The sequence below is a fragment of the Mycosarcoma maydis genome, chromosome 1 (assembly GCF_000328475.2).
Source record: "Mycosarcoma maydis chromosome 1, whole genome shotgun sequence".
In the NCBI taxonomy this organism is placed as follows: domain Eukaryota; kingdom Fungi; phylum Basidiomycota; class Ustilaginomycetes; order Ustilaginales; genus Mycosarcoma; species Mycosarcoma maydis.
Window position 1 is genome coordinate 917,459 of NC_026478.1, and position 17,915 is coordinate 935,373.

General features: G+C 55.2%; 6 protein-coding genes across 6 annotated transcripts; 3 read left to right on the forward strand and 3 right to left on the reverse strand.

The window, feature by feature from the left end:
* Positions 1–243: 243 nt before the first annotated feature.
* Positions 244–3,552, forward strand: UMAG_00333 (uncharacterized protein; the record flags this gene model as incomplete). Its single annotated transcript, XM_011387931.1, has 1 exon — positions 244–3,552. One exon carries the CDS (start codon positions 244–246, stop codon positions 3,550–3,552), a length of 3,309 nt encoding a protein of 1,102 aa, XP_011386233.1.
* A 267-nt stretch (positions 3,553–3,819) lies between these two features.
* UMAG_00334 (putative peroxisomal acyl-coenzyme A thioester hydrolase 1) lies at positions 3,820–5,036 on the reverse strand (the record flags this gene model as incomplete). Its single annotated transcript, XM_011387932.1, has 2 exons — positions 3,820–3,984; positions 4,080–5,036. 2 exons carry the CDS (start codon positions 5,034–5,036, stop codon positions 3,820–3,822), a joined length of 1,122 nt encoding a protein of 373 aa, XP_011386234.1.
* A 1,193-nt stretch (positions 5,037–6,229) lies between these two features.
* UMAG_10102 (syntaxin-binding protein) lies at positions 6,230–8,494 on the forward strand (the record flags this gene model as incomplete). The annotated part of the gene is made up of 1 exon (XM_011388357.1): positions 6,230–8,494. One exon carries the CDS (start codon positions 6,230–6,232, stop codon positions 8,492–8,494), a length of 2,265 nt encoding a protein of 754 aa, XP_011386659.1.
* A 307-nt stretch (positions 8,495–8,801) lies between these two features.
* On the reverse strand, positions 8,802–9,329 carry UMAG_00336 (uncharacterized protein; the record flags this gene model as incomplete). The annotated part of the gene is made up of 1 exon (XM_011387933.1): positions 8,802–9,329. The coding sequence occupies one exon, from the start codon at positions 9,327–9,329 to the stop codon at positions 8,802–8,804; it is 528 nt and encodes a 175-aa protein (XP_011386235.1).
* Positions 9,330–10,558: 1,229 nt separating this feature from the next.
* UMAG_00337 (uncharacterized protein) lies at positions 10,559–11,575 on the forward strand (the record flags this gene model as incomplete). The annotated part of the gene is made up of 2 exons (XM_011387934.1): positions 10,559–10,715; positions 11,106–11,575. The coding sequence occupies 2 exons, from the start codon at positions 10,559–10,561 to the stop codon at positions 11,573–11,575; spliced, it is 627 nt and encodes a 208-aa protein (XP_011386236.1).
* Positions 11,576–11,648: 73 nt separating this feature from the next.
* On the reverse strand, positions 11,649–17,390 carry UMAG_00338 (uncharacterized protein; the record flags this gene model as incomplete). Its single annotated transcript, XM_011387935.1, has 1 exon — positions 11,649–17,390. The coding sequence occupies one exon, from the start codon at positions 17,388–17,390 to the stop codon at positions 11,649–11,651; it is 5,742 nt and encodes a 1,913-aa protein (XP_011386237.1).
* Positions 17,391–17,915: the final 525 nt, after the last annotated feature.

A 17,915-nucleotide genomic window follows, 5' to 3' on the forward strand; every position in this document is an offset into this window, starting at 1 on the left:
CACAACTTTGCTTAGGTAATTCTGACCAGTCACAAGTGTAAATCGTGAATTGACCTAGACGCGCCATATTCGTGATTCGTAATTTACGATTGGAAGGAAAGTATTTGAGCACCGACGACGATTCGTGATTCACGATTCTGTGATTCCTGCTGCTTTTGCTCAACGTTGCTGGAACCTCTCTTTGCGCCTACGTACCATCTTCCACACGTCATTGCAGCAGAGTTCGCCCATATTTGCGCCACGATGAGTCAGTCGCAGGCCTCGTGGGGCGGCTACCCTCAGTCTCCGGATCCGACGCTCAGCGATCCGCAATGGTTGCAGCAACTGGCATTCCACCCCGTCTTTACCTCGAAACTCGCACCTGACGGACCCGCATCATCGTCGGCATCAGGTACAAGCTCTACCCCTTCTGGAGCTCATACACGGCTTATGTCTGTACGCGGTACGGATCTGATTGCTGTTGTTGACAATGAAGTTCGCATCGCGTCTCTTGTCGATGTCAAAGCGTCTGCTTCCAACCAATCCATCGTGCCATCTTGCTCTTCCTCCACCAAGCTGCCATCGTCTTGCTCTTACAAAGTCTTGGTGCCGGGACAGGGAATCAAGATTGGCTTTGATATTCGCAGCCTCAGCATCAATCCCACTGGCAAGCTGCTTGCGTGTGTGGGTGACAGCCAGATTACCTTGATGGTCTTGCCTCGATCAGGATACATGAAACACGTCGATCGTGAAATCGTGTGCCGTACTGTCCCAATTGCCCCATACTACCATTCAGCCCATTCTGAAACTGCTGTGGCCAAGGTGGACTGGCATCCATGGGGAGAGAACGGCACTTCTCTTCTTGTCTTAACAGAAGATGGCCTTCTCCGCGAATACGATGTAGCCAAAGACACCGCGGAGCCGCAACAGACCGCCTCGTTTGTACCAGTCCAGGCAAGATCAGTAATACAGCGCAGCAGATCGCGCTCGGCCACCCCGGGCCTGGCTTCTCATCCGGACGCCTTCTCGGCTGGCCACGGTATACGAAGCTTCGGTCTCTCCGCCGAAGATGATGACGCTACAACGGCCGTCAGCTTCACACTCTGCGTTGCCAATACCCCATCACCTCGCTCGACAAGCTTTGACCAAGAGGCGGATCGAACGTGGGCTGAAGAAGCCACGCGCTCCAACAGTCCTGCCGACTGGTCTCCTCTCACCATGTTTGGGCTGATGAAAAACGGCGATGTCTGGGCTCTCTGCCCGTTCATCCCGAAAAGCGCCACTGTTCCCGCCGCATACATTCACAACCTCGCCAAGCTCGCTTCTTACCGTGCCAACACTATTGAGTCGCAACAGACATCGCACGTCGACACGCAGCTCCGCTACGTCAATTCTCTTCTCAAGCAGGCATCCAAGGACTCGGCAAATCACGTTGGTGAAAGATCACGCTCCGTCACACCGGCTCCAGAACGTATGACTCAATCAAGATCGACATCAGCAATGAACCTTGATGAGCTGACGGATTCGCCCAGAGCTTCGGCTCAACTTGAACAAGCAGCGCAAGGTATCGAGCAGGTGCAGAATGGGCCAGTGCGGTTGCATCCGCCTTCATGGTCGTACAGGCAAGACATCAGTCAAGGCGGAAGCGCGAAGAAGGCGCCAAGACCACAAGGCCCATTCCTGCTCAAGCCGGCCCCGGTCGAACTGTGCGATCAACGAGAAAGCATGGCGTGTGACCTCGTCTGGACTTGGCTTACAGACGAAAGTTCAAGCGCTGAATCTTCTGCTGCTGTGACGGGATTGGGCGCACTTAGTATCGTGGGACACGATGGTCGCGTAGACGTGGCTCTCCTTTTCGAGTCTGTTGAGGCCGCGTGGGATGCTCCCTCCTCGAAATACCGTCCTGCCGCTCGTCGTCAGAGCAAATCCCGCAAGACTAATCGATATGGCCTGTCCGACACCGAAGACGAGGCAGACGAATTGCAGGCTCTTACCCTCGAAGACCGGGATACGTTGCCTTGCTTGCTGGTCTACGAAACTATCGATCTGGGTATGCTCGACACGGCGCTCGACAATGGCGTTTCGTCGCATTCTGCAGCATCCGATCTGCTGCGTGGCAAGATGTCTTGCAACAAACCATGCTTTGTGCGGGATCCACTATACGGCGACACGATCTACGTTTACCATGTATTCGGTGCACAATGTCTCGGCTTTGCCACCTGGGTACCAAAGCTGTTGCAAGCACTCAACTTGCCATCACAGGATCAACTCGACAACACTGCGGGTGACGAGACCTCGGTTGTCCAATCAGAATCACGCGAGCAAGCGCTGGCCAAGATGCTCCACTACGGTTACAACACCGAGGTGGTCTGGATCGTCAACACGGTTGCACCAGAAAGTGGCACGGGTCTTGACATGAATCCGGTGACCGCAGTTTCGATCTTGTCGGATGTGTACCTGTCGTATGCATTCCTCGGTCTGACTGCTGATCTCCAATTGGTTGGTGTTGAGCTGTCTTTGCGCGTTGACCTCGACGCACTAGATTTGGCAGCGACCCGAGAAGCAAGTTTGACCGTGGGAGCTACTGACACGATCGATGGCCAGAAGCCGTACGTCTCACTTCTCGGAGACGGACCTGCGTTCCAGCCGCCCAGGATGTTTGCGCTATCTGCGGGCGTCCAAGGGTTGCCGCAACATCCTCGTCGAGCCGCGCTGTCTGGCACCTCGACGAAATCCGAACTTGAAATCACGCCCGACCTGCTGCGCGCTCTCGGTAAGACTGTCGAGACGTATCGGCACGAGATCCGCGACGTGGTTTCGGCTGGTAACGCTGTTCAAGCACGTCTGGATCTGCAAGTACGCGAGATGACGCGTCAACTCGACAAGCTCAACTCGATCCGCTTGCGCTGCCAAGATCTCGGCAGCAAAGGCATGCTCGGTGAGAGAGTGGCCAAGATCGCCGCAACGCAACTGCAACTCGTCGCACGGATCGACAGGGCACTACAGAGGTTGATGGACTCACACGAACCAAGTCTTTCGATGTACGAGAAGAAATGGTTTCAAGAACTCGAGCGTATCGCCGACGAGGTCGGCATCTCTCGCACAGATGCACGAGCTTTCAAGGTGGATACTAAGAGTAACAGGAAATCGCTCTCTGCGAAAGCGGAGCTTCTGTCACATCAGCTATCATTGCTTCGTCCGCAAATGGCTGCACTGCATGCCCAAGACGGCCCGCAGCAACACGGTTTGCTGGGTGGCGAACAGCTCAAGAAAGTGGAAAAGTTGTTGAGCAACCAAGCGGCCATGTTGGCAGAAGCTAAGCAGAAGGTGAGCCAGCTCAACAAACAGATCGCCCAAATCAAGCCGACTCGAGATGCTGCTCCATTCGCGCTAGCCAATCAGGATCCACTCGATGCCGATTCGTCCGTCTCCTTCTCCAACACTACCGCTAAATTTGGTGGTGGACAAGGCGGATTACCAACCAGCAGCACAGCAGCCAGCTTTGCCGATCTGTCCAGAAGCTCGCCGTTCCGCGGCACACACTCTAGGACCGGATCGAGTTTTTTTGCCTGATCCAACGGCCAAACATGTTATTTGACTAATGCATCTGCTTTCAGTCAGCTATGAACGTGCTTGCATTCGTGATGGTGATTCTCGTCAACGCATGCCTGTGATCGACGCTTAAGCCAAGACGACCCATCACGAACAGTGCGACGATCGTGCCACTGGTTAGGACGTGAGAGACTATTCACGATTCTCAGCACGTAGAATTGGACTAGTTTGTGAGATTACGGGAGCGCAGATATACATAACTTAGGGGGCTTATAGGCAAGTGGGCGATCACAGCTTTGGCTTTGGCGACGATGAGTTGGCATCTGCAGAGGGTTTTGGAGGTTGGCCCCGAATCAGGCCCTCTTGAGAAACAACAGCAACCAGGGTTCCGTCTTCTCTGTAAATTCGACCGACGACAACACCGCGGCCATTGGATGCGGCTTGCGTTTGCATCTGTAAGCGACACAAGCGACATTCGAGACGAGATTGAAACGCGAGGTTAGCAGGCACTCAGGAAAGCAGACGAAACTCGCGATGAGATGACTTACCACGAACAACAACCACTCGTGAACTTGAAACGGTTGGTAGAACCACATACTATGATCGAGACTGGCCATCATCCTGATCCTCCTGCTGTTGTTCAATGCTTTGGGCACGGTGCTCAGGAGGTAGAAGTCGGAAGCATACGCCAGAGCTACCTTTTGTGCCTCCAGGCCTCCATTCATAGGACGACGTGTGCGCATCCAGAATGCCTGCTGGTTGCCCGGTGTGGGGAAGCCATTGCTGTCGTACATGCCTGGAAGAGCGTCGCGGATCTCGACGGGCGAGGCTTGGCGGTCGCTGATCCATCCTTCGAGCACCTTGCGCACACGAGCATCTGCATTACCGCGTTCGAGCACCTTTTGGTACCTTTGCTCGTTCAACGGGCAATCTTGAGGACCGGGGAGAGCGCGAAAGTTGATCGACTTGGCAGAATGGTTTCCGGTCGCATGCGATCCTGTGATTGATTCGAGCAAGAACCTGCCCTCGGAATCGAGCGATGGGAGTGGAATGGCAAACGTAGGTTCGTTTGGTTCCGGCTTTTGGTAGCTCAAGATGATGGTAAAGATGCTTCTACCTTTCTGCATTGCATTGACTGAGCGTGTGACATACGATCCGCCATCGCGTACCCGATTGACCTGGTAGATGATCGGTCTCGTCTCGTCACCAGCGAGCAAAAAGTAGCTGTGCAGAGAGTGGAGAAGCAGACCTTGGCGGACAGTCTTGTTGGCTGCTGCTACGGCTTGAGCGATTACTTGACCGCCAAAGACGCCTCGTGCTCTTGCGGGCTTCCAGAGAGTGAGAGACTTGTAGAGGTCGGCATCGATTTCTTCTACCTCGAGTGCTTCGGCGATCTCGGCGACACCGGGGCGTGAGGGTGCGTTGACACCAGTCTCGTAGACCGGAATTTCCTGCTCCTCAGACGTAGGTTCGCGGCCCATCTCTCTTGCCCCTGCTTTGGTCATATCGAAAGTGCACAAGCTCTCTGATCGCGATCGATTCGCAGTTGGTCGCTAGAGGCAAACAAACACACTGATGTACGAGTGTGCCTGTCGGTGTTGGTTGAAAGTGAGCAAGCTGGACCCCTCTTGGCAGCACTTTTTAAGCGAGCAATTTCGACACAGCGCTCACGGACCAGATTCAGGATTCATGATTCGTGATTGTGAAAGAGCGATTCGTGATTATTCGCATTCGTGATTCACGATTTCATCTTTCGTATAAAGCGACGAATCCAGCGCAGCTCTCGCCTTGTTTCTGGTGCCACTCGCAGCCCACACAGAGCAGCCCCACACTGTACGTTATGAGATTGACAGCATTCAAAAGAGGCGGGTATGGTCGAGGATAAGCAAGGATGACTGGCTTGCTTTGGTGAACCAGCAAAGTCCCACACAAACATTCACGATTTGCGATTCGCGATTCGCGATTCGTGATTCGTGATTCGTGCTGGTTCGACAACCGGATACCCCGGCTAACTTATGTTGAGCGCGGGGTAGCCTGTGAGGCTTGAATTTCAATTGCAATTCACAATCGTGAATCGTGATACACGAGGCGCGATTTCAACCAATCTTGCGCTGCGCGTTACATGGCTCTCACGACTTGCAACTTCGCACGTCGTGCTTGCGTGTGAGCGCTTCTCACAGGAAATCCACGCTCGTGAGAGGCTTGCGCTTCGTAAACCATCATCATGATCACCAATGACATTCGTGTTAGCGAAAGCTGGCTAGCGGAGGCATCAAGAATACCTCGTGGCCAGCTTCATCTGTCGGACAGGAAGACGCTTCGCCTTGGCCGCTCTCACGAATCACAGAGTGTTGACGGTCATGTGCCGAACGAGAGAGGCACGCGATTTCAAACACAGCGTACGAGTCACGAGTCGTAAATCGCTAATATCGTAAAGACGTGAGAGTACATCGCCTCTTCATCAAATAATCTAACACGTATTTCCGATGCTAGTCGTACACTCATCCTGCATCAATCGTGAATTACTCGCGCGAGAGACTCAAGCCGACGTCACGTTACACGTGAACCAGCGAGAGAAGTGGAAGCTGTGGAAGCTCGGGCCAGGTGTGTGGGACTCTGAGAGGCAACAAACCAACCATCAGGCAAGGCTCCTTTCATGAACGTCATCACTGCCGCAACATCCTTCGCAACAGAAAAGATGGCGTCGACTGCTTCGGCTCCCACGTCAAGCCTACGCATAGCACAGGTTAACTCGTTGATCTCGCTTCTCAATCTCAATACCTCGTCGTTCAACCATGCCTCTTCTTCGTCCTCGGCACGAGGATCCAACTACAACTCCAGGCCCGGATCGGCAGCTGGTCAGAACGATGTCGCATCAGGCGGTGGAGGTGCAGACGCAGCCATCCCATCCGAACCACCAGTATGGAAGGTTCTGATCATGGACAAGGTGTCCAAAGACATCCTAGCCACATCCTTGCGAGTCCAGGATCTGCGAGAGAACGGCGTTACGTTGCACATGCAGCTTCACTCGGATCGGCCCCCATTGCCAGACGTACCTGCGGTCTACTTTGTTTCGCCCACATCTCAAAACGTACAACGCATCGCGCAGGATATGAAGAGGATGTTGTACGAAGCCTTCTACGTCAACTTCACCAGCACGGTACCTAAGACTGTCATGGAAGAGTTTGCCAATCTTGTCGCTGCAGATGGCACAGGTCAGCTTGTGCAGCAGGTGTATGACCAGTACCTCAACTTTATCGTGTTGGAGCCCAACCTGTTCGAGCTGCTTCCGGATGCTGCATCGGCTTCTGCTGGCTTGGCCAGTGTCACCAACGGTGCAACGACGGCTGCTACGAGCAGCAGCGTAACCACGTACGAACGGCTGAACGACCCAAAGTCGGGTCAGAAGGAGGTCGAAGATGCTACCGATCGAATCGCCGCAGGGCTTTTTTCGACGCTTGCTACCATGGGAGCGCTTCCGATCATCCGATCGCCTCGAGGCAACGCTGCTGAGCTTGTAGCCAGGAAGCTCGAGTCAAAGATCCGCGATCACATCACCAGCTCTCGTGGCGGCTCAAACCTCTTCTCAGAAGCAGCGGGGAGTGGCGCTTCGTCAAGCTGGAGCTCGTCGCGCCCGCTGCTTGTTGTGCTGGATCGCAATGTGGACTTGGTACCAATGCTTGCGCACAGTTGGACGTACCAAGCTCTCGTGCAGGATGTACTGGACCTACAACTGAATCGCGTCACTGTAGTCTCGACCGAAGGCGGCGTGACGAGCAAGAAAACCTACGATCTCGACTCAAAGGACTTTTTCTGGTCGAAAAATTCCGCCACGCCTTTCCCGCAGGTGGCTGAGGACATTGACACAGAGCTCAACAGATACAAATCCGATGCAGCCGAGATCACGCGTTCCACCGGTATTAGCAGCATGGACCAAGTCGGACAGCTCGACACCACGTCGAACGCGGCTCATCTCAAAGCAGCAATCACGGCGCTTCCCGAGCTGACGCAGCGAAAAACGACGATTGATGCACACATGAATATCGCTACTTCGCTACTCCAAGGCATCAAGTCTCGAGGACTCGACACTTTGTTCCAGCTGGAAGAGGCGATTGCACGACAGAAGAAAGAGACCATCCTCGAAACCGTCAAGGACAGCTCGTTGCAGGATGTGAACGACAAGCTTCGACTATTTATCATCTACTACCTCTCGGCGCCGGACTCGAGCTTGTCTAAGGCGGACGTGGCAGAGTTCGAACGAGTGTTGCAGGAGCAAGGAGCAGATCTGGCAGCTTTGAACTACGTGAAAAAGGTACGCGAATTGACAAGGATGACCATGATTGCTTCGGCACCTTGGCAGCCGGCGGTAGCCGAGGGCGCGGGTTTTCGTGGATTCAGCTCGCTCTCGTCGCGGCTGACGGATAGACTGAAAGATTCGGGCCTGGAAAACCTGGTTCAGGGCGTTAAGAATTTCTTGCCTGCGCAGAAAGATCTGACGGTGACCAGGTTGGTGGCATCGCTGATCGATCCGGGTTCGGCGAATCCGCAGGCGTTGCAGGAGACGGACGAGTATCTGTTCTTCGATCCGAAAGCGGCGCGTTCGCGAGCGGCGGCGGCGGCGTCTTCGGGAGGCGTCAAAGCCAGGCAGACTTTCCAAGAGGCCATCGTCTTTGTGGTCGGTGGAGGCGGGTATGTTGAGTTTGCGAACTTGCAAGAGTATGCCATCAGGACAGCCATCGCCAGTGGCGCTACAACCCAGACGGCTGCAACAGCGACAGGCGCCGCTCCAGGCGCACCGCCATCCATCTCAGCCACCGCTTTCGGTGCTAAGAAAATCACTTATGGCGCCACCGAGATCTTGAAGCCGATCGAGTTCCTCAGCGCTCTAGCGCATTTGGCCGGCGGACAAGTGGCCAAAAGTGCATCCACGCGTGCTGCACCTGCCGCTGCGGCTGCTAAATAGAAACTGCTTCGCACGTTGGCATTCCACCGAGCATTTCGTGTTTTGTTTCCGACCGCCGTCAGCAGTAACACAGAGAAGATCACACAAACAGGATGCGCACGAATTTGTGGATAGACTGCTAACAACCATGGTGGATGGATCACGATGAGTAAAAATAAAACCGAAGTGACCTAAGAGAAGATGGTAGAAATACAATGCATAGAGACGATGGAGATACTAGGTGCTCGGGAATCCTGGAAGCGGGGGAAGACGAGAGCGAAAAGGCGGGTGTGTGAATGAAGAAGTCGGAGGAATGCGGTTGGATTGATCAGACCGATCTACGGCTGGACCTTGAGCGGGGGGGTGGCGAGTGGTTCGAGGGGGAGAAGAGCGCGTTGAGCAAGCCAGCGAAAGGTTTGAGTTTGTGAGAGTGTTTGCTATGCGTGTTGGAGGGAGAAGAGGATTTCGAGTCGTGGTGTGTCGGTGGTCTAGCGTTGCCATTCTGCCTGCTTGTGATATTGCCGGTATAGGTGCCTTGCAACTTGGCCTTTTCGATGGCGAGTCTTTCTCGTTGCCACATGTGCGCCGTGTGGTCGGCCATGCGTCGGGCGTACGCCACATGTGCCTGAAGCGCGTCCCACTCTTGCAGCGATTCCGGCTCGGACTCGCAAGAAGCGCTCGTCGACGACGACGAGAAGCGCGAGTGCACGCGCGATGAGCACGACGACGATTCCGAGATCGGCGACGATAGCGCACCCGCCAGATTCGAGACGTGCGCAAAATGCGTCATCACCGGCGGCACAAACTGAGCCCCGCCAATGTGCACAACATGATGGTTGTCTTGCGATGCGCACATGCTGGCTATGTCGATCACGAGAGTGTGTGCAGAGCGTGTAGTGGAGGTATGGATCTCGATTGTTATCGCCAACGCGTGATATGGGTATGGGTAGGCAAGTGGGATGGCTGGACCACCAGCCGGAACCGTGGATGATAGCGTGGACTATATATGCGCTGTAGTCATCCACCATCCCACACCCACCCAACTGTGACAGCGCGTGCCGCTTTGCTTCCGTTCCTGCACACGATGACACCTCCCGAAGCACTATTCACGATTAACCCAAGCTGAGCCCGAACATGACACCCAAAGAAAAAAAAAAAAAGTGGGCTCCACTGGCGGCACAAGAGGCTTGGCAGCTGCCGAAGTGGAGAATTTCTTCCGACGCCAAGCAAACTAAAAGCAGAGTGACGGTTCTCCACGGAGCGCGGCATCGCATCATGCAACCGAAACCGAAATGTCGAAATCAGAGAAGAAAAAATCATACCCTAAACCATAACGTGAAACGCGAATCGGAACTCAAGCCGCAAGCTTTGCTGCGTCGCTGCGTCGCTGCGTCGTGCATTGCTCGCGTCTTGTGTCATCTCCGGCTCGTTGTTTCGGAAACCATTTTCCGTGGAGCTTTGAAGCTTGCTGCGTGTGTCTAGCAAGTTGCGGGTTCGGTTCGTGTAGGTCATCTCACCGCGGCGTGACTTGCCGCGCGTTTGACAGTCAGCACCACGCACCACGTCCATTTTTTCGGCGTTAAGCTTGGATAAGGCTTGGCTCTTCTCTGCGTCGAACGTCACTCTGGCCAACACACCGAAAGCTTTGACCTGCTGATGGCGTCGGTGAGGCGGACACAGCACAGACCAGCTCTACGATTGCAACTAGAATATCCAGCATGGTGTCTTTTTGCTAAGAACCTCTTTCTACCGGCGGTGAAACATGACAGATCCAAGTCGTGAGTGATGCAGACCAAGCACGAATCTTGAATCGGAGGTGACGTGTGACCAAGAAGTGCTTACTTGACGCTCGACGCTCGACACACGATGACTCGTGTGCTGCTGTTGCCATGTCGGGTGTTTTTGATTCTATTTGGCGATCTGGGACGCGTTGACTCACTCACGATTAGTTCGCAGCAACCTAGCTGCCGTTCACTGGCATGCTAACTAATTCAAGAGTCGTGATTGCGAGTTGCCATCGCTAACGCTTTGTTCAAGACAAATGCGCGAAACACTGACGTCTTTGCTGACCACGTTGAGCACACGATGCTCTGGAACTCGCACAATCGCCCGCTCAACCGTCTCGGCCGTCTCGGCAGCATGCAAGTTCTCCCGTCGCGCGTACTAGCCACACTCAACAAGTGGATACGCGGTATCGACATGTGCAAGCGGCGCGCAAGAACCGAGTCACGAGTCACGACTTGTGAGTTGTAATCATCTCTGAGTGTAGACCAAGCGCGGATGCATCGATCCGGAGCAAACAAGCACGAAGCGCCGAATCCAACCGAATCGGATTTCGCGTTTCGCTTGTGCAGCCCGTCGCGTCTCTGGACCCACACGAATCATAGGGAGTTACGAGTCGTGAATCGTGAATGCTCCGCGGCTAAAGCTGTCTCTTCACTCACAACTGCTTTACGCTGTGTGGTCTGGAGCGGCATCCAAACTCCGGCGGGTGCTTCGACAAGCCACGCCACGCGCCTGCATCATTCAGCGTTCTTGCACGAATGTTCGAAGCGTCACTCGTGACTGTCGACTCTCACGCTAACGTCAAGATGAACCGAGTCGCCAATCCCACTTAGCCGCCAAAGTGCAGTCAGAAGCGGTTTCTATCGAGCTGCTGAGATCCACGCCGTGAGCCGGACGCCGCACATAAACTCTGTTAGTCCCGATCTCACAGAACTCGCTTCGTCCGTCGCCGAGTCACGAGTCACGAGTCACGAGCTGCGCTGTGCACGTACGCGTCGGCTACCCACAATCATCCGCAGTATTCACGATTCTCGACATGCACGATTCATCGGAGATATCGTCCGCCTCTTTCCATCCCCTTACCCCTACGCTTCACTCACCAACATCCTGCCGCCGCCCAATGCCCTCTCTCGTCCGGTAGTACAGACTCCTCATAAATGTGAACAGCTGACACCTATTGATCACGCCCCCCGCGGCACGGCATCAACCCACCTCGCCTTCCCCCGCATCACCCAACTCACGCCTTCACACCTAGCCGTCTCTACCACCCATGTAATCGATGCAACAAGCAAAAACGATCGTCAGACATTGCGCTAAACGCTCAAAAATACATAGATGATGGTAAATAAGATAATTAGATAAGCAAAGATAGATCGAGACAAGGACGCTATCAGAAATTCTTGATGCTATCACGCACGCCGAGCAGGAACTTGCCCATGCTACGCTTCTTGACGGCGGCTGCGGCTGCGGCTGCGACTGGTGCGGATGCAGATGCAGATGCAGATACAGATGAGGATGCAGCATCGTTAGAGTCAGAACTACCGACCTCGGTCGTCTTGACGCTGCTGATGGTGCAACTGCCGTTGCTCAACGTAGGTACCACTTCGCGCGCCGTCGCAGACGTTTCATCGTGCTTGACATGGTGCAAGCTGCTCGTGCTGGTAGATACGTCTCTTCGCATGCCCAGACTCGCACTTTCAAGCCGACCCGCTTCGAAAGTTTGCGCTTGTCTGTCAGAGAAACCACCGCCCGCATCTGAGCCATTAGCCTTGCTCGTCGTCGTCGCCACAATTGACAATGATGACGACGACGTCGCCGGACGTCGAAATCGAGAAACAAACGATGCAGCCACACCAGAACTGCTCGAATTCGACGTCACACTGCTAATGCTCACGCTGCGCTGAGCAGATCCATTGACGCCAGCCTCGATAGTAGCTAGACGCGATGAAGGCTCGACCCACTTGGTAGAGCTGGCGCTCGTCGACCGCATTACGCCGTTTTCCTTGCTGCCGTTGCTGCTCCCCTCTGTGAGCAGGCCAAAAAGTTTGGTGCCCTTGGTCTCGCCTTTGTCCGCCACCGACACGCCCGCTTGCGCCGCTGCGCTCTCGCCACATTGCTGGCTTGGAGCCGCTCGCTGTGACTCTTCCTTTCTCTTTTTACCTTGCGCTAGGTTGTCACCGCCACCAAAGATGCCAGCCAAGTACTTTGCGTCCACTTCCTTCTTTGCCGACTCTGTCTTTTCGCGCTCTGAGATCGTGTCCAGACCAAACCCGCTGCCACGCGTTCGGTTGCGAGAGGAAAAGTCCTTGCGCGTCAGAGCAGCGGGCGCTGAAGCGGTCGAGTAGATGCTCGATGTCGCCGACGTGATCGAACTGTGGCTCGAGATGCTGGTAGCCGCCGAAGACGCGACGGACGACAATGTGGCCGCTGATTGGTTACGCTCGCGCCACGACATGACGCGGCTTCTCCCAGAATCTTGAAGTGCTGCTACTCCCGTCTTGCGTTGCTCGCTCATCCTCTCGCGTCGCATCGCGGCCGAGGACCAGTTCGCTGCTAGACCATCGTCGCCAGACTTGGCAACTCGCATGTTGGCCGACTCTACCTCAGCATCAACCAGACCTTGCAAGTTAAACCGTGCGGCCGCTTCGGCGGTTGGCTTGGACAGCGTGATCTGTGGTGACACCAGGACATCGATAGAATCGCTAGGCTTGGTCATCTTGCTCATCTGTCTTGCCAGCGTTTCCGACGCCAGTGCGAGCTCGCGGATGGTGCGCTCACGTTCCCGCGCCTTGGCAGCTGGATCGTTGGCATCTGCCTCCGTCATGCCCTCAACCGACTGTGATCGCTTGAGCTGCTTGGCAAGCGTGCGGCCCTTGCGCGCGCCGCGCTTTCTTCTCTTTGAATGGTTCGACATCGTAATGCTCTCCGCTTTATCGCCATCTTCTGTTTCCCCGAGGGCTCCCCCGCCACCATCCGCTGAAGTGACTTGCTCAGCCTCGTCGGGAACGTCTCCCTCGCCACCAGTGTCACTGCTTGCAGGAGCTGGTTCCGCTTCAACTGGAACATCGCTCTTCTTTGGCGACGAGATGTCAGCTGAAACCTCGGTATCGAGAAGGTTGTTTGAGATGTCGTGTGCGCCCTCTTTTCCTTCGCTAGCTGGGTGAGTCACTGGATTGATCCGCTCTGAGCCTAGGCTGTCAGGATTGATTGTCTGACGCTTTGCAACGTTTGCACCACTCGGTGAGTCAAAGGCACTGTTGTGGAGATGACCCGAGTTGTCGTGCTCTTCCTGCTCGACACTGGTTTCCGTACAACGTGCAGCTTCCTCCGCGGCACCATACTGAGTATCAAACGGGTTCTGCTCCGGTGGATGCGGCGAAGGCGTGAAGGTGGGCGAAGGTAGAACGTCGGGTGTGAAGAGCGCCGGATTGGGAAACATATTGCCTTGCCTTGTAGCGGCTGCAGCGAATGCAGCTCGGAAAGTGGCGTCAGCTGTGACGTCGAGATCGGGAATGTGGTCCGTGTCGCGTGCCAACGATCGAGCTCGAGGACGAGGCGAGCTGAGAAGCGAAGGGAGCGTCGACATGGAGGCAGTGCGCGAGTGGATCAAAGGGATCGTCGAATGAATCGAGGCGCCCCGAGATATGCGCCCGCTACCTGGTCCAGAGAGACCCATGTGATCGACGAGACTGCATGCCCAACGCGAAAACTCGCCAGCAGATATACGTTTCTGCGTCACATCGTCGTCGTCAGAGATCGAACAGAACACATTCTCGGATAGGAAGCGTGCGACAGTCTCTGTGAGTCCGTCGAAAGACTCCATCAGGAAGCGGATCGGGTCTTGACAGTAGGCCGAAAAGGAAGGGCAGCTCATCGACGGTTCGGTAAAAGGACTTCGGTGGAAAAGCAAGTTGAGCAGAACCACTCCTAGCGACCAAATATCGGCTTGCTTGGGATCGTACGACGACGAAATGTTGTTGTGACATTCAAAGGCCATGTAGGGTTTGCTGCCGCAGTCAAAGTCATCACATCGATCTTCAGCGGTTGCAAGGCCGAAGTCGGTCATCTTGACAATCACCTGTGTCTCATCGCCGTCACGAAAGCCATCGACCAGGGTGCTGGCACTTGTGTCCGGGCAGGCAGACTGCATCTCTTCAAGGGTGCGACGATCCTCGACGATAAAGTTTTCAGGTTTGATGTCGCGATGGCTGACGCCTCGGTCATGACAAAACTGGACAGCGTCGCATATCTGCCGGAACATCCTGGCGATCAGGCGTATACGACGCTTGGAGAGCAGACTATGACCCGACGTCGAGGCCAAAAGCGAAGGCGATGGTGGCGTTGCATCCAACGACGTTCCTAGCACACGATAGTTGTCGTCGCTCGAAGCAGTCGAGGATCCTTTCAGTGTGGCAGCTACCTCATCACGATCGACGAATGTGTTTGCGTACATGTTTCCCGCCGGTTCGGCGGGACGGCCCTCGTCTTGCGCCTGTTCGAGCCAGTAGTACAGGTCTTGGCCAGGACAGTACTCCAGAACTAAAAAGAGCCAGTCGGGCGTCTCGTAGGTGCGGTAGAGCGTGACAATGTTAGGATGAGAGGGAATTGACTGATGAATGGTAGCTTCCAGCCGTTGCACCTCTAGCATATCTTCAGGCAAGTCGCGCTTGCACAGACACTTGAGGGCAAACTCTTTGCCGGGACGCATGTGGGTATTGATCTTGAGGTCTTTGCGTCTCCTCTCCTCGAGAGCAGGCGAGTTGTGGAAACCTTGGTCCTTGGCATTGGCGTTGGCTTTGAGAGTCGTGCTGAGCATATCTTCCGAGGAGGCGACCATGGTGAGATCGGCATCGTCGTCTAGGTTCTTACTCGAAGCCTCCAAGTCTGTGTTCGTGTTCCGCGAGGAGGAAGAAGGAATGGCGACGCTTTTTTGCAATGGATTCGAAGCAGCTTCTTGGGCGCTAACCTCCTTGACCAGATAGACGACGGCGTAGCTACCTTCGCCTAGCTTGCGAACCACCTCTAGCTTGCTACCTGTAAGATCCTCGTTTTGGTCGACAAAGCCAGGCGTGGTCTCGGCGATTTGGATAATGTGACCATCGTGCTCGAGACCAGGACCTAGAAGGTCGCCTATCTCAAAGACATCGCCAAGCGGAGGGCCCTCGATAGCGGACATGCTACTGCAACGGCTCAGCGGGTGGATATCCGATGCGCCATACTCCATCATTTCGGAAAGGTCAAAGAACTCGTGCCCATTGTCATCAAGGATGACCGAGTTCCGGTCTGCGTCGGAGGCGGCCGCATCCGAGGCTGCAGCTTCTCGTCGCACCAGCTGCGCTCTCAGCTTGGCGAGTAAGGAAGCACTGTCGAGAGGCTGCTCCAAAAGATGCGTCGTGTTGGCAACAAAGGAATCATTGTGATCGTTGTCCGAGACAGAAGTTGCAGAGACAGCTGCTGCTGCTGCTGCATTGCGAAGCTGCTCTTCGGCGATCAAGTCGGGCAGATGGATGGACAAATTACTCTGTCGACCGCGAAGCAGAGTGCGCGCAGCGTCATCTGCTTGACCATCTTCGGGGATGCTCTCGCTGTGGTGAAAGGGGACAGTTGAGGGCGGTCGGCTAGTGGGCCTGCTCAGAGAGATGGAAGACTCTCTGGAGCGAGAAAGGCCACGGAGGCTGGGCGTGCGCACACGATCGTAATGAGCAACGCTGGGCTTGAGTCCTGATACGCTGTCGCGATTGCGGAGATGAGGTGGGCGATAAACGCCGACACGAGTAGAGACGGTGGGCGAGTTGGGAGAAAAGACAGCCGAGCTTCTTCTGGAGTGTGATAGCGCATGACCGGCGCTTGCAGACGTGACCGAGTTGAACGAATCGCGACGAGATGCAGAGCATGGACGTGGCTGTGGCGACACGCTGCTGAGCATGGAAGCGATGCTGTTGACGACTCGGTCTGAGCTCGTGGGCAGGTGTGATTCGGGGATGGCTGGAGGGAGTCTAGTCATGGGCGACAGGGTTCGATGAGAAAGCTTGGGCGATGAGGTTGGACTCAGCAAGACGGGATTGGCGGTCGCAGTTGTAGCTTGCTGGCGATGCGGATAGGCCGACACAACCAGAGGGGAGCGTTTCGGCGAGGATAGCACGTTGACGCTGGGCCCACGGTTGAACAAGGAGGGCCCAGCGTGAGCTGGATCCGGGCGTCCAAATGGATAACTGGGGCTAGGCGTTCGAGGCGCCGAATTGAGGGATGCTTGGAATTGATCGACAGGACCACGAATCGACGGCAGTGGACGGGCATTGGGCGTGTGCGGGGGCGGCGCGAGTTGTGGGGTTGCGGCGAGAAGTCGCTCGGTGCTAGACTCACGCAGATGATTTGGTGTGCTAGGGATGCTGGGTAGTGAGCTGGTGGGAGTCAGCATCCAGTTCTCATCGCGGTCGTGGCTGTACAGACTGGAGTGACTCTTCAAGGCGCTATAGTTGTTTTGATTGGGTTTGAGTGGAGTCGAGGCAGACGGAAAGAAGCGAGAGCGCTCGTTGGGTTCGATGCGCAGGGGATGCAAATGAGTGGCTGGACCGGAGTTGACGTGCTTTTCGAGCGACGAAGAGAGTGGCCAATGGGGACGGATGGCGGGAAAAGCGGCGCCTTTTGTCTTGATAGGCGAAGTGCCGAATTCGGGAGCTCTGCCGATGATGCCATTGCCTATACCGCTAGGTTTGATGGCATGGGGTGCGTTAGGATCAGGATGAGGATGTCTGCCGGGGACCCAGTGCGCATCGAGCACCGACGATTTTTCGCGATTTAAGCTAGTGGAGAGTAGGGATGGTATGGCTTCGGTTTGGTGAGCTGTGGAAGCAGAAGCAGAAGTGCAAGAGGAAGCGTGTGCACGAGCAGGTTTGGTGCGGGGAGCCGAGATGGAGAGGGGCTGCGCTTGCAGAGACGGATACTGATGAGATTTGGACGGAGCTGCAACGGGTTGTGCATGGACCCTCCAGTTTTCGTGAGGCTTGTCCTTGTCTTTACGGTGAGCATGAAGGTCGCGCTGGCTGTGAGCTGAAACCGGCTGAGGGGGAGAGCTGGGCTGATTCGGACGCCGCCAGCTGGGGGCATCACTGCTGGTGAGATGGGTAGGCATGGTATAGTAGTGAGATAGATGAATGAATGTGACAAATGGTCAAAGGCGGTGATGCAGATGTCGTTCAAGAGGCTGGCAGATGGCGATGGATGCCAGGTGACAAGTGTGGCCCAAAGGCTCGGCTCTTGTCGAGTAAGTAAAAGCTGGACAACGTTGATGGTGACAAGAGCTAATGTCGAAGCTGTATTAGGACATTTCGAAAGAGGAAGCGTATCAAGCTGGTGAGCGTGATCAAAAGAAAGCTTGCTATGTTGAGTCGGATGGAGGATAGGCGATTGCCTTGACAAAGGTTGAGCCGGGAGCGACGACTGGGCCTCAGAGCGCGCGCAAGAGGCTACAGTTGGTTGAAAAGAAAGGGTGACCGAGAAGGCGGAACGTGATGCGACCTGGGAGTTGCATGTGACGTTGTTGTACTTTGACAGCCGGCGTCGAAACAAGCAAGGTATAGATTGGGGAAGGCAGCAGAACGCGCCAACGTGACCGACAGGATGATGAAAGCCGAGGACTAATTGCGAAAGGAGGGGA